The sequence below is a fragment of the Triticum aestivum genome, chromosome 4A, assembly GCF_018294505.1.
Source record: "Triticum aestivum cultivar Chinese Spring chromosome 4A, IWGSC CS RefSeq v2.1, whole genome shotgun sequence".
Lineage (NCBI taxonomy): Eukaryota > Viridiplantae > Streptophyta > Magnoliopsida > Poales > Poaceae > Triticum > Triticum aestivum.
Window position 1 is genome coordinate 72881595 of NC_057803.1, and position 24440 is coordinate 72906034.

At 45.9% G+C, this 24440-nt stretch overlaps 3 protein-coding genes across 3 annotated transcripts in view; 1 reads left to right on the forward strand and 2 right to left on the reverse strand.

Annotated features, from left to right (window-relative positions):
• LOC123081773 (serpin-Z1-like) overlaps window positions 1–3482 on the reverse strand; it is a 36914-nt gene extending 33432 nt beyond the window's left edge. The window contains exons 1-2 of the mRNA XM_044504304.1: window positions 3111–3482; window positions 2915–2997 (exon numbers count right to left, since the gene is read on the reverse strand). Coding sequence (XP_044360239.1) covers window positions 2915–2997; window positions 3111–3482 — 455 coding nt within the window. The remainder of the gene's footprint in view (window positions 1–2914; window positions 2998–3110) is intronic.
• A 1175-nt stretch (window positions 3483–4657) lies between these two features.
• Window positions 4658–9586, forward strand: LOC123085218 (uncharacterized). Its single transcript, XM_044506841.1, has 7 exons — window positions 4658–4863; window positions 4967–5169; window positions 5487–5559; window positions 6075–6170; window positions 6288–6338; window positions 6704–7078; window positions 8601–9586. Exons 1-7 carry the CDS (start codon window positions 4771–4773, stop codon window positions 8949–8951), a joined length of 1242 nt encoding a protein of 413 aa, XP_044362776.1. The 5' UTR covers window positions 4658–4770; the 3' UTR covers window positions 8952–9586.
• Window positions 9587–9792: 206 nt separating this feature from the next.
• LOC100682408 (purple acid phosphatase 3) lies at window positions 9793–11966 on the reverse strand. The gene is made up of 7 exons (XM_044506842.1): window positions 11637–11966; window positions 11171–11327; window positions 10954–11061; window positions 10694–10821; window positions 10478–10606; window positions 10330–10397; window positions 9793–10220 (listed from the first exon to the last, which is right to left on the reverse strand). The coding sequence occupies exons 1-7, from the start codon at window positions 11820–11822 to the stop codon at window positions 9989–9991; spliced, it is 1008 nt and encodes a 335-aa protein (XP_044362777.1). The 5' UTR covers window positions 11823–11966; the 3' UTR covers window positions 9793–9988.
• Window positions 11967–24440: the final 12474 nt, after the last annotated feature.

Consider the following 24440-nt stretch of genomic DNA (forward strand, 5'->3'; position numbering starts at 1 on the left):
CTGTAGGATGTAAGTGGGTGTTCAAGAAGAAGCTTAGACCTGATGGTACGATTGAAAAGTACAAGGCACGGCTTGTGGCCAAGGGTTATACCCAGAAAGAAGGTGAAGACTTCTTTGATACTTACTCACCCGTGGCTAGACTGACCACAATTCGGGTGCTACTATCACTGGCTGCCTCACATGGTCTTCTCGTTCATCAAATGGACGTTAAGACAGCTTTCCTCAATGGAGAGTTGAAGGAGGAAATTTACATGGATCAGCCAGATGGTTTTGTAGTACCTGGTCAGGAAGGAAAGGTGTGCAAGTTATTAAAGTCTTTATATGGCCTTAAACAAGCTCCTAAGGAGTGGCATGAGAAGTTCGAAAGAACATTAACTGCTGCCGGCTTTGTAGTAAACGATGGTGACAAGTGCGTGTACTATCGCTATGGTGGGGGCGAAGGAGTTATTCTTTGTCTGTATGTCGACGACATATTGATCTTTGGAACCAAACTTGATTTAATCAAGGAGGTTAAGGATTTCTTATCTCGCTGTTTTGAGATGAAGGATCTAGGAGTAGCTGATGTTATCTTAAACATCAAGCTGTTGAGAGATGAGAATGGTGGGATCACACTGCTTCAGTCTCACTATGTGGAAAAGGTCTTGAGTCGTTTTGGGTATAGCGACTGCACGCCTTCTCCAACTCCATATGATGCTAGTGTGTTGCTTCAAAAGAATCGACGGATTGCTAGAGATCAACTGAGGTATTCTCAGATTATTGGCTCGCTTATGTATTTGGCGAGTGCCACGAGGCCTGACATCTCTTTTGCTGTGAGCAAGCTGAGTCGGTTTGTGTCAAAACCGGGAGATGATCATTGGCATGCGCTTGAGAGAGTTATGCGCTATTTGAAAGGCACCGCGAGCTATGGGATTCACTACACCGGGTATCCAAGGGTACTGGAGGGTTATAGTGACTCAAACTGGATATCTGATGCTGATGAGATTAAGGCCACAAGTGGTTATGTTTTTACACTTGGTGGTGGTGCTATTTCCTAGAAGTCTTGCAAGCAGACCATCTTAACGAGGTAAACTATGAAAGCAGAACTCACAGCATTAGACACTGCCACTGTTGAAGCAGAGTGGCTTCGTGAACTCTTGATGGACTTACCTATGGTTGAAAAACCAATACCCCCTATCCTGATGAACTGTGATAATCAAACTGTGATCGTCAAGATAAACAGTTCTAAGGACAATATGAAGTCCTCAAGGCATGTGAAGAGGAGACTGAAATCTGTCAGAAAATTGAGGAACTCCGGAGTTATTACGTTGGATTATATCCAAACGTCGAAAAATTTGGCAGATCCCTTCACAAAGGGTCTATCACGTAATGTGATAGATAATGCATCGATGGAGATGGGTCTGAGACCACCGCATGAGTTGTCCATAGTGGTAACCCACTCTATGTGATCGGAGATCCCGTGAAGTAGAAGTGGGAGACAAGCTGTTGGTCAGCTGGGAGGAGAGTATCCCTATATTACTATCCCACTCCATGAAGATGCAATACTCTCCTGATCTGCATGGCAGGTTGATACTTATCTTAATGTGTTCCAAGTGGCTTATTCGGGTAAGCAGAGATGTTGTCCTGCAGAACATCTTCTGAGGAACACACCTATATGAATTTGATTGTTAACGTGACAGTCTATGAGAATTGGGTGTTCTCTAATAAATTCATGAAAAGGCCCTGGAGTATGACGCATACGCTCCACCCGCGGGGAAGCCTTGCGGCAACCCAGTATCGGTCAAGAATTTGTGTGAAACTAGTATCGCAGAAAACTTGTAGTTCAAGGCATAGTCCACTATTCAAGTTGTGATCTAGTGTAGCATAAATCTCTAAGTGGAAGTTCAACTTCACAGTCTCCACTAAGCACCGGTATATAAATAATGTTTTGGAACTAAATGATGAGATGTGCCAATGAGACTTTGTGGGGGATTGTTGGAATTTTGCTAGTAGGCCTTTGGCCCAAAGCCCAACTAAAATTCTGAAATTCTCTTGGCCCATTCATGCACACATGTGAGTGGAGTGAGTGAGGCTAAAGTTTAGTCCCACCGTGGAAGTTGAGAGAGAGTTGCACCTATTTATAAGGTGAGCTCTTCTACCACTTGTATGAGCATGAGAAGAGGAGACCTACACGCGCGCTCCTCCTCCTCGCTCGCCTCGCCACGCCACGCCATGCCTCGTCACGACGCGCCGCGGGTTGCGGGATTGAGCCGAGCCGAGGACAGAGCTATGCACGTTGTCTATATTGGAAAAATTAATGAGTCATCAATTAATAATTAACAGATGCATTAATTACTGAACCGTTTTCGATTATTTTGGATCGTGACGACTCGGACGTGGGGTTTACTCCCATGACCTACCCGGCCCGCACTATATAGTCAGGCAGACGTCTATCCTTCCCGCCGTCGCTTCGTATGATTTCTCACCATCGTTCTAGATCATTATGCCGCCAAGCAAGTCTTCTCCATCCCTCCTTTCGGCGTGCACCGGGAAAAGAGACAGCAGGCCTCCGGAACCCCGCCTCTTGTGATCCTGTATGGGAGAGGGGCGATCAGGTTTTTGGGGAGCGCACTCACGCGACTGCTGGCAGCGACGACTTCGCGAACGACGACTTCTTCCCCGACCTCGGCAACCTCATCCTCGACGACATGGGCGACAACGTCAACGCCGGTGGTGCTGCTCCCGCTGCACCGTATGTGATTATATCCTTCCTGTTCGAGATTGTGGTAGAATTCATGTTTCTAGTATGTGCCCTAGATGTGATATGTTCATCTACTATGCTAGTTTGCATGATTAGTTTAATCTCTGCTATTGCTGTCATGATCTATTTCCTATTTATTCGGATTAAATCTCGTAGTAATTTGCTCATATTTCCAACAGGCCCTCCGGCATGAGTTCTTTGATCAGGCCGCCTGTCTTGTCCTCGAACCAGCAGTTGATCTCAACTCTCGCCTTGTCAGGCTTCATTAGAGATTCGACACACCAAAGAGTTGATAAGCGATGATCAAATCTAGCCAGTAGAAAATTTGCAATAACAGCAGAAGTAAATCATATTGCTCATATAGATAAATCACCTTTTCTTGGAAAGGCATGGCTTGAGTTGTGGCATTGTACTGGGAGGTGACCATGTCTGCAAAGGCAGGCCTAAGCTGGAGCGACGAATCCACCCAAACACTTACGCCGCACCGGACGTCGGGCTCCGAGCCATTGCCCCGAGCGAGGAAAGCAGAGGCTGCATGGGAGGCGAGGGATGCGTGCGCCATGCTGCCGGAGGGGCCTAGGAAGGAGACGATCTGGTTGAGGGTGTCGCCCGTGGCACCGGCAGCGAGAAGGACGAGGACGTAGTGGAATGACAGCGGGGAGAAGGCCAGGTTGGTTTGGTTGCCGCCGAGGTGGAGGAGGAACCGCATGGAGAGGGCGGCCAGGTCCCTCACGGCGCCGGCCATGGCCTCCGTGGCCATGGAACGGCGGGGCTGTGTGGTACGGTATTGCTGGAGGGGTTTTGGAAGACGAAGGCAGATGCGTACGTGGTGTGAAAATTGGTATGGCTGGTTTGTTTGCGTGCGTTTTGTAACCGGAGGTGAGGTGCTCCGGAGGTTTCCTATCCATTAAGGAAAGGGTTTAAAATCAACCGGCTAATCACGCCCGCGCATCAGTCGCTTCCCCTGCGAACCACGTGTCCAGGTGGGGCCCATAGCTGCTTCCTTTCACTTTTTCAAAGGGACTTGTTGAGGCGGATCCCCTCTTCTGGAGTCATGACACGGACATTAGGCTGCCCGTAATGGGAGTATCATAGGTAGTATCATATATGCCAACTAAGTAATTTTGATGAGGTGGCATAGTATTAAATGAAGAAAGAGAGACTTGAGTATCATATTATGATACCGTATCATATTAAATGATGTGCTATTTGGTGTCATGCATGGCAATAAACGTAGTCTTCTATGATACCAATATATGATAGTATGCATGCATGATACTAGTCTATGATACTCCCTATTACAACCAGCCTTACGCACAGTAGGACCGCTAGTTGATGCATGACTGAATCTCTAGGGTGGATATGAGATGATACGGTGATCCCGTATCATCTCAGGAGGCCTTCTTTGGTTTATAGAATAGAAATATCATAGGAATAGGAAAATCATGATAAATGATGTGACATGCATCTCACTTTCTATAAAGAAAAAGATGTCACTTGATTCGTAGGATAATTTTTTTTTATTGAGTCTAGGCTAATATTTTTTCTTTTAAATATGAAAGATTGATTCCTATCCTATATAGGAATAGGAATCCATTCCTACAAACCAAATGACTTCATATGAATTTTTTCTACAAAATTTTTATCCTCTAGAAATCCCATAAAAAATTTCCAAATCAAAGAAGGCCTAGATTTGGACTACAGGGACAGGATTGATCAACCTCCATAGGGCACCCTATGTTTTGCCGTAAATGAGCGACTACTGTATATCCCTTCATCCTGTGCGCCTCGAACAAAGTCATGCTCAATTTTGCCGTTGATTGATGTTCGCATCGATCGTGGGTCTCTTATAAATATTTTGCTCTTTTCTCAAAAAAAATATGGTATGCCATTGGCAAAAAAAAAAAACAAGCTGAACAGCTGCTCAATTTCGTCGACAGAGTAGTCAGCGTAGTCAAAGGCCTCTTCCGCGGGGCCCACCGATCTCACGGTCTGTCCTCTCCCCCCTCCACATCTCCGAGTCTCTTCCAACCATGGCCACCGCCGCCGCTTCGCCGCCGCCGACCGCCACCGAGGACAACGTCCGCCTCCTTCTCCCTGGATTTCTCTCCCCCGAGACCTGCAAGGTATATCACACGCTCCTCCCCCTAAACCCTCCTCCTCCGAGCCCCAAACTCCAGCTTGTTGCGATCCGAATCGACCGTCTCATACGGTGGCCACCGTGTCCAGGAGCTGGAGTTCGTGCACCGGAGCTGCGGGACGGCGGGGTACCGGCCTTCGGTGGTGTCTACATCGCTGCCGCATCTGGCTGCCACCGGCTGCGGCCACCTACTCCTCCCCTTCGTGCCCATCCGCGAGCGACTTCGCGACGCCGTCGAGTCCTTCTTCTCCTGCCACTTCGACCTCTTCGTCGAGTTCACCGGACTAGTCAGGTGCTGAACAGTCGCATCACCTCTTTCATGCCATTCTGTCTGGTCGATCCTACTAGTTTCACATTGGTATCAGCATGTTTCCTTGGGGCAAGTCAATTTTACATATATGCTTATAGTACCCTCATATACGCACCTTGCATTGTAGCTGCCCCCATGACTCCACTAACTTTATACGAATGCATAAATAAACCTTATAAAAAAAGTTGTCACCTTATTAATGGTGCGCATAAACCTTGAAGGTAGTTTATGTAGGAGACCTGACATAACTTGACACTGTAATGCTCTCCTTATTCAAAACCTCTATATTTGGCGTGCAGTTGGTGCAAGGGGGCTTCTATTGGATGGCACAGTGACGACAACAAACCTTATCTTAGGCAAAGAGCCTTCACGGTGAGGACCAATCTGATTTGGAGAATTCAGTCAGTTTGCATGATTTCTCCTTGTATCTCGAGTTTTTAATTCCGAGTCAGTGCCATCACATAGCTCTTAGTGCTTAACTGTCATTTTGGTTGATTCAGTTCCCATTTGCCTACTTGTTGGCGAACTATAAGCAAGGAAGATGTTGTTAAGTATTGCTGTAAAACAAAAACATTCCATTATGTATCCTGCTTTGCATTAATAGACTGTTGCAAATACTTGCCAATTTCATGAACAATGTAAGAAATGACTGCCATGAAACTATGAGTTTGTTAAGAACCAACACACACTGAAAATATGCTTCGATCTGTGTATTATCATTGTGATTAGATATTGAAGCCATTCATAACATGGAGAGGTTTTCTTAGTTCTGCTGTGATGATCACTTATAAGTTTTTGCCCACACCGATCACTTACTTTTCTGCTTCTTTTAGATGTGATCTTTCTCATGCTGACTTTATTTCCCTCTTCTGGATTCAATTATAAAGGCTGTGTGCTACTTGAACAATCATGGAAAGGACTTTAAGGGTGGACTGTTGAAGTTTCAGGATGGTGAACCCTCCTCTGTTATTCCAGTTGCTGGTGTAAGCAGCACACACTACATGCATTTTTTTAGAATCATTGATGTGGATATTATCTTCCACCGGCTAAAATCTATTGGATGATTTCTTTCATTTTCTGTCAATTAATATTGTTTTCAGGATGCTGTCATCTACACTGCTGATAATCGTAATGTCCATTGTGTAGATGAGGTACGTTTCTGTTTTCTGTGTGGATCAGATTTTCTTTCCTGTAGTATATGCACGCCTATTCTCCTTCACTAATGTTGGTTATCATATTTTGTGCCATTATTTAGATACAATAAAAGTTCTCTATTATTTTTAATGTTTTCTATTTATGAAACAAAATGGGGAAAATGTGTTAAAGTCAGCTGTAGCAACGGTTGATTGCGAACTAATTGTTTCATGGTCAAATATTTTCTATTTTCCCTTGCATAGGCTTTGCAAAACTCAATTCATTGGCAGCCTTTGTTTTTTCCTCAAAATATTCTCAGTCTTTTGACGTTTTACACAAGAACTTTTCTTTTTATCAACAAACTATAGCAAATCTTTTACAGGTAACTGAGGGTGAAAGGCTGACACTTACTCTTTGGTTCACTAGAGATAGTTCTTTTGATGAGGATCCAAAGCTCCTTAGTTTTCTATCCCAGACATCACTGAGCTATGAGCCAGCTGATCAGAACTCTTACATTCCTTTGCCAGCCTCAGATAACATGTACTGGTTTTCCTACGATCAGTCTGGCTTTGACATACGATGTGCTAGAATACACATTCTTGGGTTTAGTTTTCGTGCAAGCAGCGATGAAGACAGCAAGAGTACATGTGCTGCACCAGCTGATGACCCCATAGAGTTGCTTGGGAAGCCACTGCGAATTGGGAGGGCAGATGATGTCTTTGGGAAGATATTTGCCAACAGCTTGCACGCTCTTCAGGTAACCGCATTCTGCATACTTTCCTTTTTGAGTGGATTTGATTCTGCAGTCAGTTTAAGAGCAATAGGATCATATGCATATATTCTTTTGAAACAAGATATGCCAGCAGTGAGGAGTGAATAGTTTTTTATAAAGAAGCTTTGTCTCATTGCCGCTGATAAATGATAATTTGGCTTGTTATAACATACTCCCTCCGTCCCAAAATAAGCGACTCAACTTTGTAGTAACTTTGTACTAAAGCTAGTACAAAATTAAGTCACTTATTTTGGGACGGAGGGAGTACTTATTGGTGAATGCCCAACAGCCCCTTGCTGAAGTTACATGTCAAGAGTAGGTGAAACCAATCTTCTTGGCAATCCATGTTACAAGGGCACAAAAAAGTCTAATTCAACAAATAAATCAGGGGCTGTTTTGTTGCTGCCCACTTTCGCCCTGCCAAATCACGGGCTGACCAAAAAATTGTTGACCGATCCACGCGCCCTGGTTTTCGCCAACAAATTGGCGTGAAATCAGTTGTAGGGAGGGCAGATGGGCTGGGTGTGCCAAAAAATAGGAGCTGATCCAAACGGACGCCCACGTCTCAGTCAACGCCGATGTTTTGGCTTGGCAGTTGAGGGCAGCGAACCAAACAGTCCATCATTCTTTCTGAACATTGCATTGGTATTTAGTTTCCTCTATAGTAGAATCTGTCAGAATTTGTACTATGTTGCAACCTGCATTTATTAATTCCATGCCCAATTGAATCATGGCAAAATTCAGTGCATCCTGTAACTACTGTGTATGCCTTTGAAACATTTTAAGTCATTACTGCCCCAAATGCAAGATCAACAGTCTATGTTATTATGCAAACTAACTTGGTCAAGAATGTTTCACAGCCCGTCTGACTGCTCAGATGCTATTTCAGAAAGTGGATGATAGTAAAGTACTGAAGTTCCAAGAAATAGTCTACTTCTACAGAGTTTTGGGACTAGTTGATTTTCTGTTGTAAATCAGTGAACCTAATGAAAATCTTCTTCTAAAGCTGAGTTTAGTCATATGCAATTCTGGAATATTTATTTTTCCATCTCATGCATGTAGAAGACCGATCAGAAGCTTGAAAAGATCCAAATGCTTAAGAACATCGCTACCAAAAGACCCTTTTAAACTAAGTCAATAAGGCTGTTTTATCATAGTATATGTGCCAAAGAAACTTAACCCAAGGGATGCCAAAACTGCTGAAGAATATGTGAAGAAATTTTATCAAGTGCATCATATTATCCCTTTTAAGTTGTTGAATGTTTTTTCCTGGCCACTCATTTCCTGCAAGTTTATCCTGCCATTACTCCAACGTCACTGTGGATTGTAGAACTTGATTTTAAAGTATCAGTTTATTGCTCAGTGAATGTGCTTGTTGACACCGATCAATATCATGAACAATTTTTTTGATACAAACGATAGTTTTTTTACCTACATCTTTCAACTAGGTTACATCTGACATCTTTTCTGTTAATTGAGTTGCATTCATTTCAAATTTCTTAATTAGGTGGTGCAATTTTACTACTGGAAAGCACCTGAGCTGGCAGCAAGGAGAAACCAGACTACTGGTGGTTCAGAAACAGTTTGCTACCCTACTATACAAGTACAGCAATCAAGTGGAACGGAACTTCCATTACCGTGTAACCATGGACTTGCACAAACCATATTTGGATCATATAGCAGTGTGGATTCTGTTATTGAATGGGATGATGTTGTGTTAGCACTTGATATGTGGGAGAATTATTCAGAAGAATTGAGGAGAAAGTTGTCGATATTCTTGCCAAATTGGCTGTCCAACGGAACCATTTTTGTTGTAGATCCCTCCGAGCCCACCCAGGTATGTGGTGAAGGGAACTAAACACTGCCCTTATAAAAATTAAAATTATAGTAACATAACAATGGCGTTAGGTAGCATTACGTCTGATGTGGCCGTGGAGAGTTTTGGATTTAACTGTTGCTCATTGGGGTAATTTCTAAGATGGATTCGCTGGTATTAAAACATTATGGAAGACCGTTCCTTGATATATGTATTTCAGACAGCTTTCATGTGGCTTAGTATAGACCTATTCTGTTTTATAGAACGTTCTATCTGCTGTTAGCCTGTTACCTCTCAAGCTGGTTGCCATTTTCTTGGTTGTCGAGTTTTTGCCAGAGTTATTCTGGTACTTTAGTTTGCATGTCTGGAAGTGATATTTTGTTGGCAACATTTGTCCAGTTTTTGACACAAAGTTATTCTGGTACTTGTAATTTGCATGCCTGAAGTAATATTTTCTTGGCAACTATTTGTGTCATGGAACACTTGAAAATGCAGTTAGGGGCCTCTGCAATCTGAGTACCCAAACTTAATGCATGACCTGTTAAGGGGATCTCTCTGATGGTCTGAAACATTGTGGTAGACCATCCATTGGTTAATTTAAACTTGTTTAATTGATTCTTGAAAATTTGAAATATCAGCTCATCAGATCCCCATGCATTCTCTCTTCCACAAACAAACAAGTGTCCTTTATTTGTGAAAGCTGAAGAAAATAGTCTTTGCACTCTTGTTGAATCCTGATACCAATATGCAAAGGTCACCACCAGATACTAGAGTTCATTTAATTTTTTGAGTGCATGGTACAATATTAGAGTTTATGCATATATTTCTCTAAATGCACATCGCATCAATAGATCCCTGTGACTAATGTATGCATCAGAACCAATGGACACCATACTGAGCATCTCTGCTCCTTTATTGTAGATAATTCACAGCCAGTTTAATATTTCTTCAGCGCTGAACCACGCACCATACTTAATACCAATCTATTACCTTTACCACTGTTACCACAGTGGCACATTCAATTTTTTTTCACAAATAGTGCTACCAAACTAATTCTCCTGCCATGATCTGCATCTCCCTCATTCTGCAGTGACATAGATGGAGGGCTGGAAGTGGTTTGTTTTGTGCGAGGTAAACTCGTACAAGACTTTCCCAGAAACATCATAAAAGATGAAGTCAGCTTGGTCCTGGTTTAGCTGGAGGGACATGAACCCTTGCCCATCATAAAAGAACTGGATCTTATCATCATTTGGCTGGTAGACTCCCCTCCATGCTTTTGAACCGCCTCCGCTAGTGAAGTATTGGATTGGACTGGTACAACAGAAGCACATGCGTTAAGGCTAGACAACTTCAACAAGTGTGAATTTAACGCCTTACTGCTCTGTTCTTAAAAGAACAATGTTTATCAAACGCTGTTAACCTGTCTCTGCTGCTAATGTGTTCGAGGCAGTGGTCGTGCCCATTGATGTAGAAGTCGATGCCATTAACCTGGAAGGGCATGAAAGTGTCATAAAACGATTCTTTTTCTGTGCTTTTTAAAACTAATAATGAGGCTACTTATGAATTACCTTGAGGACTGGAAGAAGCAATTGCAGGAGCTCCTCGGTGTCCCCATGGTCACTGACACTCCTCATGGTATGATGCCCAATAGCAATCTTCCACTTTGCAGTTGATTTCTTCATTGCCTCATCCAAATCCTAGATTGTAAAATTTACGGAAAAGGGATGTGAATTTATTTTGCTTTGTAACTAACATGGATGAGAATCTTTATTCGACGTGTGCACCTTCAGCAGATTAGCTATGTAGTCCTTTCGAGGCGCCACTCCTCTCCAGTCGTAGTGACTGTCTTTGGGGTGAGTCCAGTACTTGAGTTGGAATGGAGTGGTGTCGATGAAGAAGAACTCCACGATCTCTGAGAGAACAGGGATGGATGATAGTCAAGTCTTATGCTGTTCTTACAAGTATAACATCTTTTTGAAAAAAATAAATCCGAAATGTACAAATATAATCTTTTTCTTTGCTCAAACAAAATATGACGATGTACCTGCATTGACAAGAAATGATCTCATGCAAACGAATCTCTCATCGAGCTTGCGCATGACCGGGTCAAGCTGTGCGAGCGCATCGCCCCGGTAGTCATGGTTTCCGAGAACTGAAAGGAACAAAAACGTCCAGGCCTTAGCAGCAGCACGTTAGAAAGCACTGAAAAGCTTCCCATTTCTCTGAAAAAAGAGGGAGATGATAAAATCACTGAAGCTTACCGAGGTACCACGGCTTCTGCAAGCTCTGGGCGGTGTAGATATTGGTGAAGGATTCTTCAAACTGCTGGTCATGGACGCCGGTGAGGCCATTCTCGTAAAAGTTGTCGCCGGTGGAGACCACGAAGTCGATGTCCAGCCTCTCCCCGACCTTCCCCATCTGCGCCAACAACGAAGAATCCCCATGAGTCAGCATAGCAGCAGCTCTGCCCGCGAAACTCGGAGACGCACGCACGCACGAAGGAGGCAGAAGATCAAGACGACCCCTTCCAATCCAATAAACAATAACCGAAATGCCAAGTGGACCAACCACCAGCCGGTTTTCATTCCCCAGTCCTCCACTCCTCCCCCATCCACCCAATCGCAACGACCCTGCCGCGGCGCGCGGTTACGAGCTCAAGCCGTAGTACGATCCTACTGGCGAACCAAGAGGAAGAGGAGATCGGGCCTAGGAAGGATCATCGCGCACCTGCTCCGCGACCCTGGATTGGTTGTAGGTGCCGTTGCGGCCCCAGTCCCCGACGACGAGCAGGCTGAGCGACCCGTCGTTCTTGGCCGGGTGCTCCACCAGCGGGAGCTCCGCGGCGGCCGGCGCGCACCGGAGCGCCGCCACGGCCAGGACGGCGAGCACCGCGGCCATGGAACCCCTCGCCATGGCTGCTGGCCGGAGGCAGACGGGGACGGCGGCAGTGCGGTTGGTTAACAAAGGTGTAGCGAGAAAGCGATGGCCAGTGCTCGCGCGGATATATAGCGGCCACGCCCACACGCGCGCACGATCGAGGCGAGGAGGGACACCACGGCAAGTTACCACTGCTCACTGGGAATCTGGGATGGTTAAGAAAGCGACGGGCAGCGTGTGCACGACGCCGATTGGGTGCCTTGCAAGCGTAATAATCGCAGCGAAAAGAGGAGGCGGGCGAGGAGAGCAGGGAAGGAAGGATGCGAGATCATGGAGATTGCATTGCATGTCACTGTCTGGCTCTGCCTGCCCAATTGGCGCGTGGCCAGCCTTTCTTTTCCGGTTGGGCCCTTGGGGCTTTCTGCTTTCTTCTGTGCTACCTGCTACTACTTGTGGCGCTTGAGACGGCCACGATCATCTTGTTTTCTTTGGGTTGCTGTTGATCTACAGCGACGGGATAACGCATCCATGTCACCCTTCCATGTGGCACGCATTGTTATTGGGGAGATTCGCGCGTCTAGTTGCACGGGTGGTGACGACTGATCCGATTCGATGGCTCATGACTTGGATGCGTTTTCCCGTCACGTAAACCACGATGAGCTTATAGTAGTAGTACAGTATATAGGGTTCACGTAAACCATGTTACGTACGGGCCATTCCGTTTCGTGGATCTCCGCTCTCCGGTGCAATTTTACGGACTCATTTCTTACTGACGCCAAGCTTGGTCCACCATGTGCGGGCATTATTGTAGGGCTGGTACTACATGTCCATGTAATCATGCTGCCCTGTTGGGCGCGTGACGAGGCTGAGGCTCGCTAGTACATCCATCGCGGCGTTTTCTTGGATAGGCCAGAGCTCGCAGCTCGGTCAGGTAAGAACTGGCCAGGGAAGTGAACTGAACTGTCTCACTCACCCTCAGCGTCCACGTATACGTTTCTTCTACGAGTTAAAAGTTGAAGTTGCCGTGTGGTGTATGATACCACTCCACAGCCGGCAAACGCGATTGACAAGCGTGCACACACACGGTAGCAAAACTACCCCCGTTGGGCTGCATGCCGTCAGCCGCATGCAGTTTTCGGACCTTTCCTGTTTTTACGTATTGTTCCGTCGAGCTTTTTGTTGCGTGCGGGAAAAGAAAGTGAGTGCACGCTTCTAGCAGCGGTGCTAGATCAGTACTACGTGACACAGAAGGATAACACTTCGCAAAAAAAGAACAAAAAGGGGGTAACATTTCGGGCACCAAATATTTCGCATGTATGTAATGATGTAATCGTTCCATGAATAGCCGTTTTCTTCCTGACTACTCTGCGTCAAACGTACGTACGTTGCCCTGCGCAGAGCCGAGCCCGGTGTGCGAATATTCGAGGTACATGTTTCGAGGGGGTCGACATATACGTTGGATATTCCATTGTACCGTGACAAGCTAGTATGTAGAGCTTGTCATACGGGTTCCATCTTTGCTCAGGCTCGCAACGACTACGCTCTCTCGAGCGCATGCGGGCGAAAGCATTTTTCCTTTCGAAACGGAATATGCGGGTTCAACTTGCTCCGCTGAAATGTCATGGCATCGTGTGTGCGTGACAGATGGAGCAGGCGGTAGCGGGAGGGAGAGGATTTGTGACACGCAGTTGCGGGGAACGAAGTTTGTGGCCGCCTGATTGCCTTGTGATTTATAAACTGGTTTGGTCTTTGCATGTGCTTTATTTGCCTAATTATCTTAGACGAGGTCCACTTAGACAGCTTTTGGGAACACAAATGTCCAAATTTTAATAGTTGAAACTTGCCCATTCCACATCCCATGCTATTTCCTTTGGCATTCAAATTTAAATATATTATATCTTTTAAACCGAAAGTCTAATTTATATTTCATTTGCATATTCGTGTTCATATGATGAGGGCTTTCAAATAAGATCCACTTTAAATACTTTCTCCGTTCCACAATGAGTAAATAGCATAAAACTACTACTTTACATGCTAGGGTTCCAAAAAACTATCGGTTTTTAATTTTTCTCAGATAACTACCAAGTAGGTGGTTGGCTGTTTCAAAAAAACCCAAATCGCCGAGTCTTTATCAGTTGATCATGATTATGATAGGTTGGGCCCGCACCTAAACAAACCGTTAGTTTGACCTTAGTTTGCCCGTTAACTTACATGTGGGGCCCACATGTAAGTTTCCTCTTCCTCTTTTATTTCTTCTTCCTCTTTATCTCTTCTCTTCCTTCCTCTGTGGCATATGTGCCGGACCTCTCCCCTCCCGAGCCGGCGACATCCTTCCCCTCCCAAGCCGGCGACCCTCCGCATGAGAGGCACGTGTTGGGGAACGTAGCATGCAATTTCAAAAAAATTCCTACGTTCACGCAAGATCTATCTAGGAGATGAATAGCAACGAGAGGGGGAGAGTGTGTCCATGTACCCCTGTAGACCGAAAGCGGAAGCGTTTGACAACGCGGTTGATGTAGTAGAACTTCTTCTCGTTCCGACCGATCACGCACCGAACGTACAACACCTCCGAGTTTTGCACATGTTTAGTTCGATGACGTCCCTTGAACTCTTGATCCAGCAAAGTGTCGAGGGAGAGTTTCGTTAGCACGACGGCGTGGTGACGATGATGGTGAAGTGATCCACGCAGGGCTTTGCCCAAGCACTACGTGAATATGACCGGAGGCGTAAACTGTGGAGGGGGGCGCCGCACACGGCTAACAATGTTTGTTGTGTGTTCTACCGGTGCCCCTCTCATATATATAGGTTGGAGGGGAGGAGAGGCAGCCAAGGGGGTGCCCCAAGTAGGAGGAATCCTACTTGGGCACCTCCCAATTCGGCCTCCCCCCTTTCCTATTCCTATTTGGAGTAGGAAGGGAAGAGGGGGAAGGGAGAATCCTATTCTCTTTTCCTTTCCTCCTTCCCATTTCCTTCTCCAATTTGGCCAGCTCATATGGGGGGGGGGGGCGCACCAGCCCTTTGTGGCTGGTGTGTTTCCCGTCTTGGCCCATAAGGCCCATATAGTTTGCCGTGGGTAGCCCGGAACCCCTTTCGGTGACCCGATAAGTACCCGGTACCCCCGAAACACTTTCGGTGTCCAAATACTATCGTCCTATATATGAATCTTTACCACTCAACCATTTCGAGACTCCTCGTTATTTCCGTGATCTCATCCGGTACTCCGAACAACATTCGGTCACCAAATCACATAACTCATATAATACAACATCGTCATCAAACGTTAAGCGTGCGGACCCTACGGGTTCGAGAACTATGTAGACATGACCGACACACCTCTCCGGTCAATAACCAATAGCGGAACCTGGATGCTCATATTGGTTCCCACATATTCTACGAAGATCTTTATCGGTCGTACCGTAATGACAACATACGTTATTCCCTTTGTCATCGGTATATGTTACTTGCTCGAGATTCGATCGTCGGTATCTTCATACCTAGTTCAATCTCGTTACCGACAAGTCTCTTTACTCATTTCGTAATGCATCATCCCGCAACTAACTCACTAGTCACATTGCTTGCAAGGCTTATCATGATGTGCATTACCGAGAGGGCCCAGAGATACCTCCCCAATACTCGGAGTGACAAATCCTAATCTCGATCTATGCCAACCCAACAAACACTTTTGGAGATACCTGTAGAGCATTTTTATGATCACCCAGTTACATTGTGACGTTTGATAGCACACAAGGTATTCCTCCGGTATCCGTGAGTTGCATAATCTCATAGTCGAAGGAATATGTATTTGACATGAATAAATCAATAGCAATAAAACTTAACATTCATTATGCTAAGCTAACGGATGGGTCTTGTCCATCACATCATTCTCCTAATGATGTGATCACGTTCATCAAATGACAACACATGTCTATGGTTAGGAAACTTAACCATCTTTGATTAACGAGCTAGTCTAGTAGAGGCTTACTAGGGACACTGAGTTTTGCCTATGTATTCACACATATATCAAGTTTCCGGTTAATACAATTCTAGCATGAATAATAAACATTTATCACGATATAAGGAAATATAAAATAACAACTTTATTATTGCCTCTAGGGCATATTTTCTTCAGTCTCCCACTTGCACTAGAGTCAATAATCTAGTTCACATCGCCATGTGATTTAACACCAATAGTTCACATCTTTATGTGATTAATATCCATAGTTCACATCGCCATGTGAACAACACCCAAAGGGTTTACTAGAGTCAATAATCTAGTTCACATCGCTATGTGATTAACACCCAAAGAGTACTAAGGTGTGATCATGTTTTGCCTGTGACAGAAGTTTAGTCAACGGATCTGCCACATTCAGCTTCGTATGTATTTTGCAAATTTTCTATGTCTACAATGCTCTGCACGGAGCTATGATACGTCTCCGTCGTATTTACTTTTCCAAACACTTTTGCCCTTGTTTTGGACTCTAACTTGTATGATTTGAATGGAACTAACCTGGACTGATGCTGTTTTCAGCAGAATTACCTTGGTGTTGTTTTATGTGCAGAAAGCAAATATTCTCGGAAAGTCCTGAAACTCCACGGAATACCTTAGAAAAAACAATAAAAAATCCTCGCCAAAGATGAAGACCAGGGGGCCCACACCCTGTCCACGAGGGTGGGGGGCGCGCCCCCTATTGGGGATCGTAGCAGAATTTAAAATTTTCTACGCATCACCAAGATCAATCTATGGAGTATTCTAGCAACGAGGGGAATAGGAGTGCATCTACATACCCTTGTAGATCGTGAGTGGAAGCGTTCAAGTGAACCGGGTTGATGGAGTCGTACTCGTCGTGATCCAAATCACCGATGACCAAGTGCCGAACGGACAGCACCTCCGCGTTCAACACACGTACGGTTGGGAAGACGTCTCCTCCTTCTTGATCCAGCAAGGGGGAAGGAGAGGTTGATGAAGATCCAGCAGCACGACAGCGTGGTGGTGGATGCAGTAGGATCCCGGCAGGGCTTCGCCAAGCGCAAGCGGGGAGGAGAGGTGTTACGGAGGGAGAGGGAGGCGCCAAGAGCAAGGGGTGCGGCTGCCCTCCCTCCCCCTCTTTATATAGGGGCCTTGGGGGGGCACCGGCCCTAGGAGATGGATCTCCAAGGGGGCGGCAGCCAAGGGGTGGCTTCCCCCCCAAGCCAAGTGGGGGGCGCCCCCACCCCTAGGGTTTCCCAACCCTAGGCGCGGGGGAGGCCCAAGGGGGGGGGGTGCACCAGCCCACTAGAGGCTGGTTCCCCTCCCAATTCAGCCCATGGGGCCCTCCGGGATAGGTGGCCCCACCCGGTGGACCCCCGGGACCCTTCCGGTGGTCCCGGTACAATACCGGCGACCCCTGAAACCTTCCCGATGGCCGAAACTGGACTTCCTATATATAAATCTTTACCTCCGGACCATTCCGGAACTCCTCGTGACGTCCGGGATCTCACCCGGGACTCCGAACAACTTTCGAGTTACTGCATACTAATATCTCTACAACCCTAGCGTCACCGAACCTTAAGTGTGTAGACCCTACGGGTTCGGGAGACATGCAGACATGACCGAGATGCCTCTCCAGTCAATAACCAACAATAGGATCTGGATACCCATGTTGGATCCCACATGATCCATGATGATCTCATCGGATGAACCACGATGTCGAGGATTCAATCAATCTGTATACAATTCCCTTTGTCAATCGTTACGTTACTTGCCCGAGACTCAATCGTCGGTATCCAAATACCTCGTTCAATCTCGTTACCGGCAAGTCACTTTACTCGTACCGTAATGCATGATCCCGTGATCAACCACTTGGTCACATTGAGCTCATTATGATGATGCATTACCGAGTGGGCCCAGAGATACCTCTCCGTCATACGAAGTGACAAATCCCAGTCTCGATTCGTGCCAACCCAACAGACACTTTCGGAGATACCTGTAGTGTACCTTTATAGTCACCTAGTTACGTTGTGACGTTTGGCACACCCAAAGCACTCCTACGGTATCCGGGAGTTGCACAATCTCATGGTCTAAGGAAATGATACTTGACATTCGGAAAAGCTACAGCAAACGAACTACACGATCTTTGAGCTATGCTTAGGATTGGGTCTTGTCCATCACATCATTCTCCTAATGATGTGATCCCGTTATCAATGACATCCAATGTCCATAGTCAGGAAACCATGACTATCTTTTGATCAACGAGCTAGTCAACTAGAGGCTCACTAGGGACGTGTTGTGGTCTATGTATTCACACATGTATTACGATTTCCGGATAACACAATTATAGCATGAACAATAGACAATTATCATGAACAATGAAATATAATAATAACCATTTTATTATTGCCTCTAGGGCATATTTCCAACAGTCTCCCACTTGCACTAGAGTCAATAGTCTAGTTACATTGTGATGAATCGAACACCCATGCAGTTCTGGTGTTGATCATGTTTTGCTCTAGGGAGAGGTTTAGTCAACGGATCTGCCACATTCAGGTCCGTATGTACTTTACAAATCTCTATGTCTCCATTTTGAACACTTTCACGAATGGAGTTGAAGCGACGCTTGATATGCCCGGTCTTCCTGTGAAACCTAGGCTCCTTGGCAAGGGCAATAGCTCCAGTGTTGTCACAGAAGAGAGTCATCGGGCCCGACGCATTGGGTATGACTCCTAGGTCGGTAATGAACTCCTTCACCCAGACTGCTTCTTGTGCTGCCTCCGAGGCTGCCATGTACTCCGCTTCACATGTAGATCCCGCCACAACGCTCTGCTTGCAACTGCACCAGCTTACTGCCCCACCATTCAAAATATACACGTATCCGGTTTGTGACTTAGAGTCATCCAGATCTGTGTCGAAGCTAGCATCGACGTAACCCTTTACGACGAGCTCTTCGTCACCTCCATAAACGAGAAACATATCCTTAGTCCTTTTCAGGTACTTCAGGATATTCTTGACCGCTGTCCAGTGTTCCATGCCGGGATTACTTTGGTACCTTCCTACCAAACTTACGGCAAGGTTTACATCAGGTCTGGTACACAGCATAGCATACATGATAGACCCTATGGCCGAGGCATAGGGGACGACACTCATCTTTTCTCTATCTTCTGCCGTGGTCGGGCATTGAGCCGTGCTCAATCTCGTACCTTGCAATATAGGCAAGAACCCCTTCTTTGACTGATCCATTTTGAACTTCTTCAATATCTTGTCAAGGTACGTACTCTGTGAAAGACCAATGAGGCGTCTCGATCTATCTCTATAGATCTTGATGCCTAATATATAAGCAGCTTCTCCAAGGTCCTTCATTGAAAAACACTTGTTCAAGTAGGCCTTTATGCTTTCCAAGAATTCTATATCATTTCCCATCAACAGTATGTCATCCACATACAATATGAGAAATGCTACAGAGCTCCCACTCACTTTCTTGTAAATGCAGGCTTCTCCATAAGTCTGCGTAAACCCAAACGCTTTGATCATCTCATCAAAATGAATGTTCCAACTCCGAGATGCTTGCACCAGCCCATAAATCGAGCGTTGGAGCTTGCACACCTTGTCAGCATTCTTAGGATCGACAAAACCTTCCGGCTGCATCATATACAATTCTTCCTTAAGGAAACCATTAAGGAATGCTGTTTTGACGTCCATTTGCCATATCTCATAATCATAGAATGCGGCAATTGCTAACATGATTCGGACGGACTTCAGCTTCGCTACGGGTGAGAAAGTCTCATCGTAGTCAACCCCTTGAACTTGTCGATAACCCTTAGCGACAAGCCGAGCTTTATAGATGGTTACATTACCATCCGCGTCTGTCTTCTTCTTAAAGATCCATTTATTTTCTATGGCTCGCCGATCATCGGGCAAGTCAGTCAAAGTCCATACTTCGTTTTCATACATGGATCCTATCTCAGATTTCATGGCTTCCAGCCATTTGTCAGAATCCGGGCCCGCCATCGCTTCTTAATAGTTCGAAGATTCACCGTTGTCTAACAACATGATTTCCAAGACAGGGTTGCCATACCACTCTGGTGCGGAACGCGTCCTTGTGGACCTACGAAGTTCAGTAGCAACTTGATCTGAAGTTTCATGATCATCATCATTAACTTCCTCTCTAGTCGGTGCAGGCACCTCAGGAACATTTTCTTGAGCTGCGCCACTTACCGGTTCAAGAGGTAATACTTCATCAAGTTCTACTTTCCTCCCACTTATTTCTTTCGAGAGAAACTCTTTCTCTAGAAAGGACCCATTCTTGGCAACAAAGATCTTGCCTTCGGATCTGAGGTAGAAGGTATACCCAATAGTTTCTTTAGGGTATCCTACGAAGACGCATTTTTCCGATTTGGGTTCGAGCTTTTCAGGTTGAAGTTTCTTGACATAAGCATCGCATCCCCAAACTTTTAGAAACGACAACTTGGTTTCTTCCCAAACCATAATTCATACGGTGTCATCTCAACGGATTTCGACGGAGCCCTATTTAAAGTGAATGCGGCAGTCTCTAAAGCATAGCCCCAAAATGACAGCGGTAAATCGGTAAGAGACATCATAGATCGCACCATATCCAATAGAGTGCGATTACGACGTTCGGACACACCATTACGCTGAGGTGTTCCAGGCGGCGTGAGTTGTGAAACTATTCCACATTTTCTTAAGTGTGTGCCAAATTCGTGACTCAAGTATTCTCCCCCACGATCTGATCGCAAGAACTTGATTTTCCTGTCACGTTGATTCTCAACCTCACTCTGAAATTCCTTGAACTTTTCAAAGGTCTCAGACTTGTGTTTCATTAAGTAGACATACCCATATCTACTCAAGTCATCAGTGAGGGTGAGAACATAACGATAGCCACCGCGAGCCTCAACACTCATTGGACCGCACACATCAGTATGTATGATTTCCAATAAGTTGGTTGCTCGCTCCATTGTTCCTGAGAACGGAGTCTTGGTCATTTTACCCATGAGGCATGGTTCGCACGTGTCAAATGATTCGTAATCAAGAGACTCCAAAAGTCCATCTGCATGGAGCTTCTTCATGCGTTTGACACCTATGTGACCAAGGCGGCAGTGCCACAAGTATGTGGGACTATCATTATCAACCTTACATCTTTTGGTATTTACACTATGAATATGTGTAGCATTACGCTCGATATTCATTAAGAATAAACCATTCACCATCGGAGCATGACCATAAAACATATCTCTCATATAAATAGAACAACCATTATTCTCGGATTTAAATGAGTAGCCATCTTGAATTAAACGAGATCCTGATACAATGTTCATGCTCAAAGCTGGCACTAAATAACAATTATTGAGGTTTAAAACTAATCCCGTAGGTAAATGTAGAGGTAGCGTGCCGACGGCGATCACATCGACCTTGGAACCATTCCCGACGCGCATCGTCACCTCGTCCTTCGCCAGTCTCCGTTTATTCCGCAGCTCCTGCTTTGAGTTACAAATGTGAGCAACCGCACCGGTATCAAATACCCAGGAGCTACTACGAGTACTGGTAAGGTACACATCAATTACATGTATATCACATATACCTTTAGTGTTGCCGGCCTTCTTGTCCGCTAAGTATTTGGGGCAGTTCCGCTTCCAGTGACCACTTCCCTTGCAATAAAAACACTCAGTCTCAGGCTTGGGTCCATTCTTTGGCTTCTTCCCGGCAGCTTGCTTACCGGGCGCGGCAACTCCCTTGCCGTCCTTCTTGAAGTTCTTCTTACCCTTGCCTTTCTTGAACTTAGTGGTTTTATTCACCATCAACACTTGATGTTCCTTTTTGATTTCCACCTCTGCTGATTTCAGCATTGAATATACCTCAGGAATGGTCTTTTCCATCCCCTGCATATTGAAGTTCATCACAAAGCTCTTGTAGCTCGGTGGAAGCGACTGAAGGATTCTGTCAATGACCGCGTCATCCGGGAGATTAACTCCCAGCTGAGTCAAGCGGTTATGCAACCCAGACATTTTGAGTATGTGCTCACTGACAGAACTATTTTCCTCCATCTTACAACTGAAGAACTTGTCGGAGACTTCATATCTCTCGACCCGGGCATGAGCTTGGAAAACCATTTTTAGCTCTTCGAACATCTCATATGCTCCGTGTCTCTCAAAATGCTTTTGGAGCCCCGGTTCTAAGCTGTAAAGCATGCCGCACTGAACGAGGGAGTAATCATCAGCACGTGACTGCCAAGCGTTCATAACGTCTTGGTTCTCTGGGATAGGTGCGTCACCTAGCGGTGCTTCTAGGACATAATCTTTCTTGGCAGCTATGAGGATGATCCTCAGGTTCCGGACCTAGTCCGTATAGTTGCTGCCATCATCTTTCAGCTTGGTTTTCTCTAGGAACGCGTTGAAGTTGAGGACAATGTGGGCCATTTGATCTACAAGACATATTGTAAAGATTTTAGACTAAGTTCATGATAATTAAGTTCATCTAATCAAATTACTCAATGAACTCCCACTCAGATAGACATCCCTCCAGTCATCTAAGTGAAACATGATCCGAGTTAACTAGGCCGTGTCCGATCATCACGTGAGACGGACTAGTCAACATAGGTGAACATCTTCATGTTGATCGTATCTTCTATACGACTCATGCTCGACCTTTCGGTCTTCTATGTTCCGAGGCCATGTCTGTACATGCTAGGCTCGTCAAGTCAACCTAAGTGTATTGCGTGTGTAAATCTGGCTTACACCCGTTGTATTCGAACGTTAGAATCTATCACACCCGATCATCACGTGGTGCTTCGAAACAACGAACCTTCGCAACGGTGCACAGTTAGGGGGAACACTTTCTTGAAATTATTACGAGGGATCATCTTATTTAAGCTACCGTCGTTCTAAGCAAATAAGATGTAAAACATGATAAACATCACATGCAATCAAATAGTGACATGATATGGCCAATATCATTTGCTCCTTTTGATCTCCATCTTCGGGGCTCCATGATCATCGTTGTCACCGGCATGACACCATGATCTCCATCATCATGATCTCCATCATCGTGTCTTCTTGAAGTTGTCTCGTCATCTATTACTTCTACTACTATGGCTAACGGTTTAGCAATAAAGTAAAGTAATTACATGACGTTATATGTTGACACGCAGGTCACAAATAAATTAAGACAACTCCTATGGCTCCTGCCGGTTGTCATACTCATCAACATGCAAGTCGTGATTCCTATTACAAGAGCATGATCATCTCATACATCACATATATCATTCATCACATCCTTTGGCCATATCACATCACAAAACACTTGCTGCAAAAACAAGTTAGACGTCCTCTAATTGTTGTTGCAAGTTTTTACGTGGCTGCTATAGGATTCTAGCAAGAACGTTTCTTACCTACACCAAAACCACAACGTGAATTGCCAATTTCTATTTACCCTTCATAAGGACCCCGTTCATCGAATCCGATCTGACTAAAGTGGGAGAGACAGACACCCGCCAGCCACCTTATGCAACTAGTGCATGTCAGTCGGTGGAACCAGTCTCACGTAAGCGTACGTGTAAGGTCGGTCCGGGCCGCTTCATCCCACAATGCCGCCGAATCAAGATAAGACTAGTAACGGCAAGATAATTGACAATATCGATGCCCACAACTGCTTTGTGTTCTACTCGTGCATAGAAACTACGTATAGACCTAGCTCTGATACCACTGTTGGGGATTGTAGCAGAATTTAAAATTTTCTACGCATCACCAAGATCAATCTATGGAGTATTCTAGCAACGAGGGGAATAGGAGTGCATCTACATACCCTTGTAGATCGCGAGCGGAAGCGTTCAAGTGACCCGGGTTGATGGAGTCGTATTCGTCATGATCCAAATCACCGATGACCAAGTGCCGAACGGACAGCACCTCCGCGTTCAACACACGTACGGTTGGGAAGACGTCTCCTCCTTATTGATCCAGCAAGGGGGAAGGAGAGGTTGATGAAGATCCAGCAGCACGACGGCGTGGTGGTGGATGCAGCAGGATCCCGGCAGGGCTTCGCCAAGCGCAAGCGGGGAGGAGAGGTGTTACGGAGGGAGAGGGAGGCGCCAAGAGCAAGGGGTGCAGCTGCCCTCCCTCCCCCCTCTTTATATAGGGGCCTTGGGGGGGGGGGCGCCGGCCCTAGGAGATGGATCTCCAAGGGGGCGGCGGCCAAGGGGTGGCTTCCCCCAAGCCAAGTGGGGGGCGCCCCCACCCATAGGGTTTCCCAACCCTAGGCACAGGGGAGGCCCAAGGGGGGCGCACCAGCCCACTAGAGGCTGGTTCCCCTCCCAATTCAGCCCATGGGGCCCTCCGGGATAGGTGGCCCCACCCGGTGGAACCCCGAGACCCTTTCGGTGGTCCCGGTACAATACCGACGACCCCCGAAACCTTCCCAATGGCCGAAACTGGACTTCCTATATATAAATCTTTACCTCCGGGCCATTCCGGAAATCCTCGTGACGTCCGGGATCTCATTCGGGACTCCGAACAACTTTCGGGTTACTGCATACTAATATCTCTACAACCCTAGCGTCACCGAACCTTAAGTGTGTAGACCCTATGGGTTCGGGAGACATGCAGACATGACCGAGATGCCTCTCCGGTCAATAACCAACAGCGGGATCTGGATACCCATGTTGGCTCCCACAT

Excerpts from the sequence above, each read along its gene's own strand:
- LOC100682408 (XM_044506842.1), bottom strand. The coding sequence starts at position 11,822 with ATGGCGAGGGGTTCCATGGCCGCGGTGCTCGCCGTCCTGGCCGTGGCG. Across the intron at positions 10,607-10,693 it reads ACATAGCTAATCTGCTGAAG|GATTTGGATGAGGCAATGAA; the intron begins GTGCACACGTCG and ends TTTACAATCTAG. Across the intron at positions 10,398-10,477 it reads TGCTTCTTCCAGTCCTCAAG|GTTAATGGCATCGACTTCTA; the intron begins GTAATTCATAAG and ends ATGCCCTTCCAG.
- LOC123085218 (XM_044506841.1), top strand. The coding sequence starts at position 4,771 with ATGGCCACCGCCGCCGCTTCGCCGCCGCCGACCGCCACCGAGGACAAC. Across the intron at positions 5,560-6,074 it reads TTAGGCAAAGAGCCTTCACG|GCTGTGTGCTACTTGAACAA; the intron begins GTGAGGACCAAT and ends TCAATTATAAAG. Across the intron at positions 6,171-6,287 it reads CTGTTATTCCAGTTGCTGGT|GATGCTGTCATCTACACTGC; the intron begins GTAAGCAGCACA and ends TATTGTTTTCAG.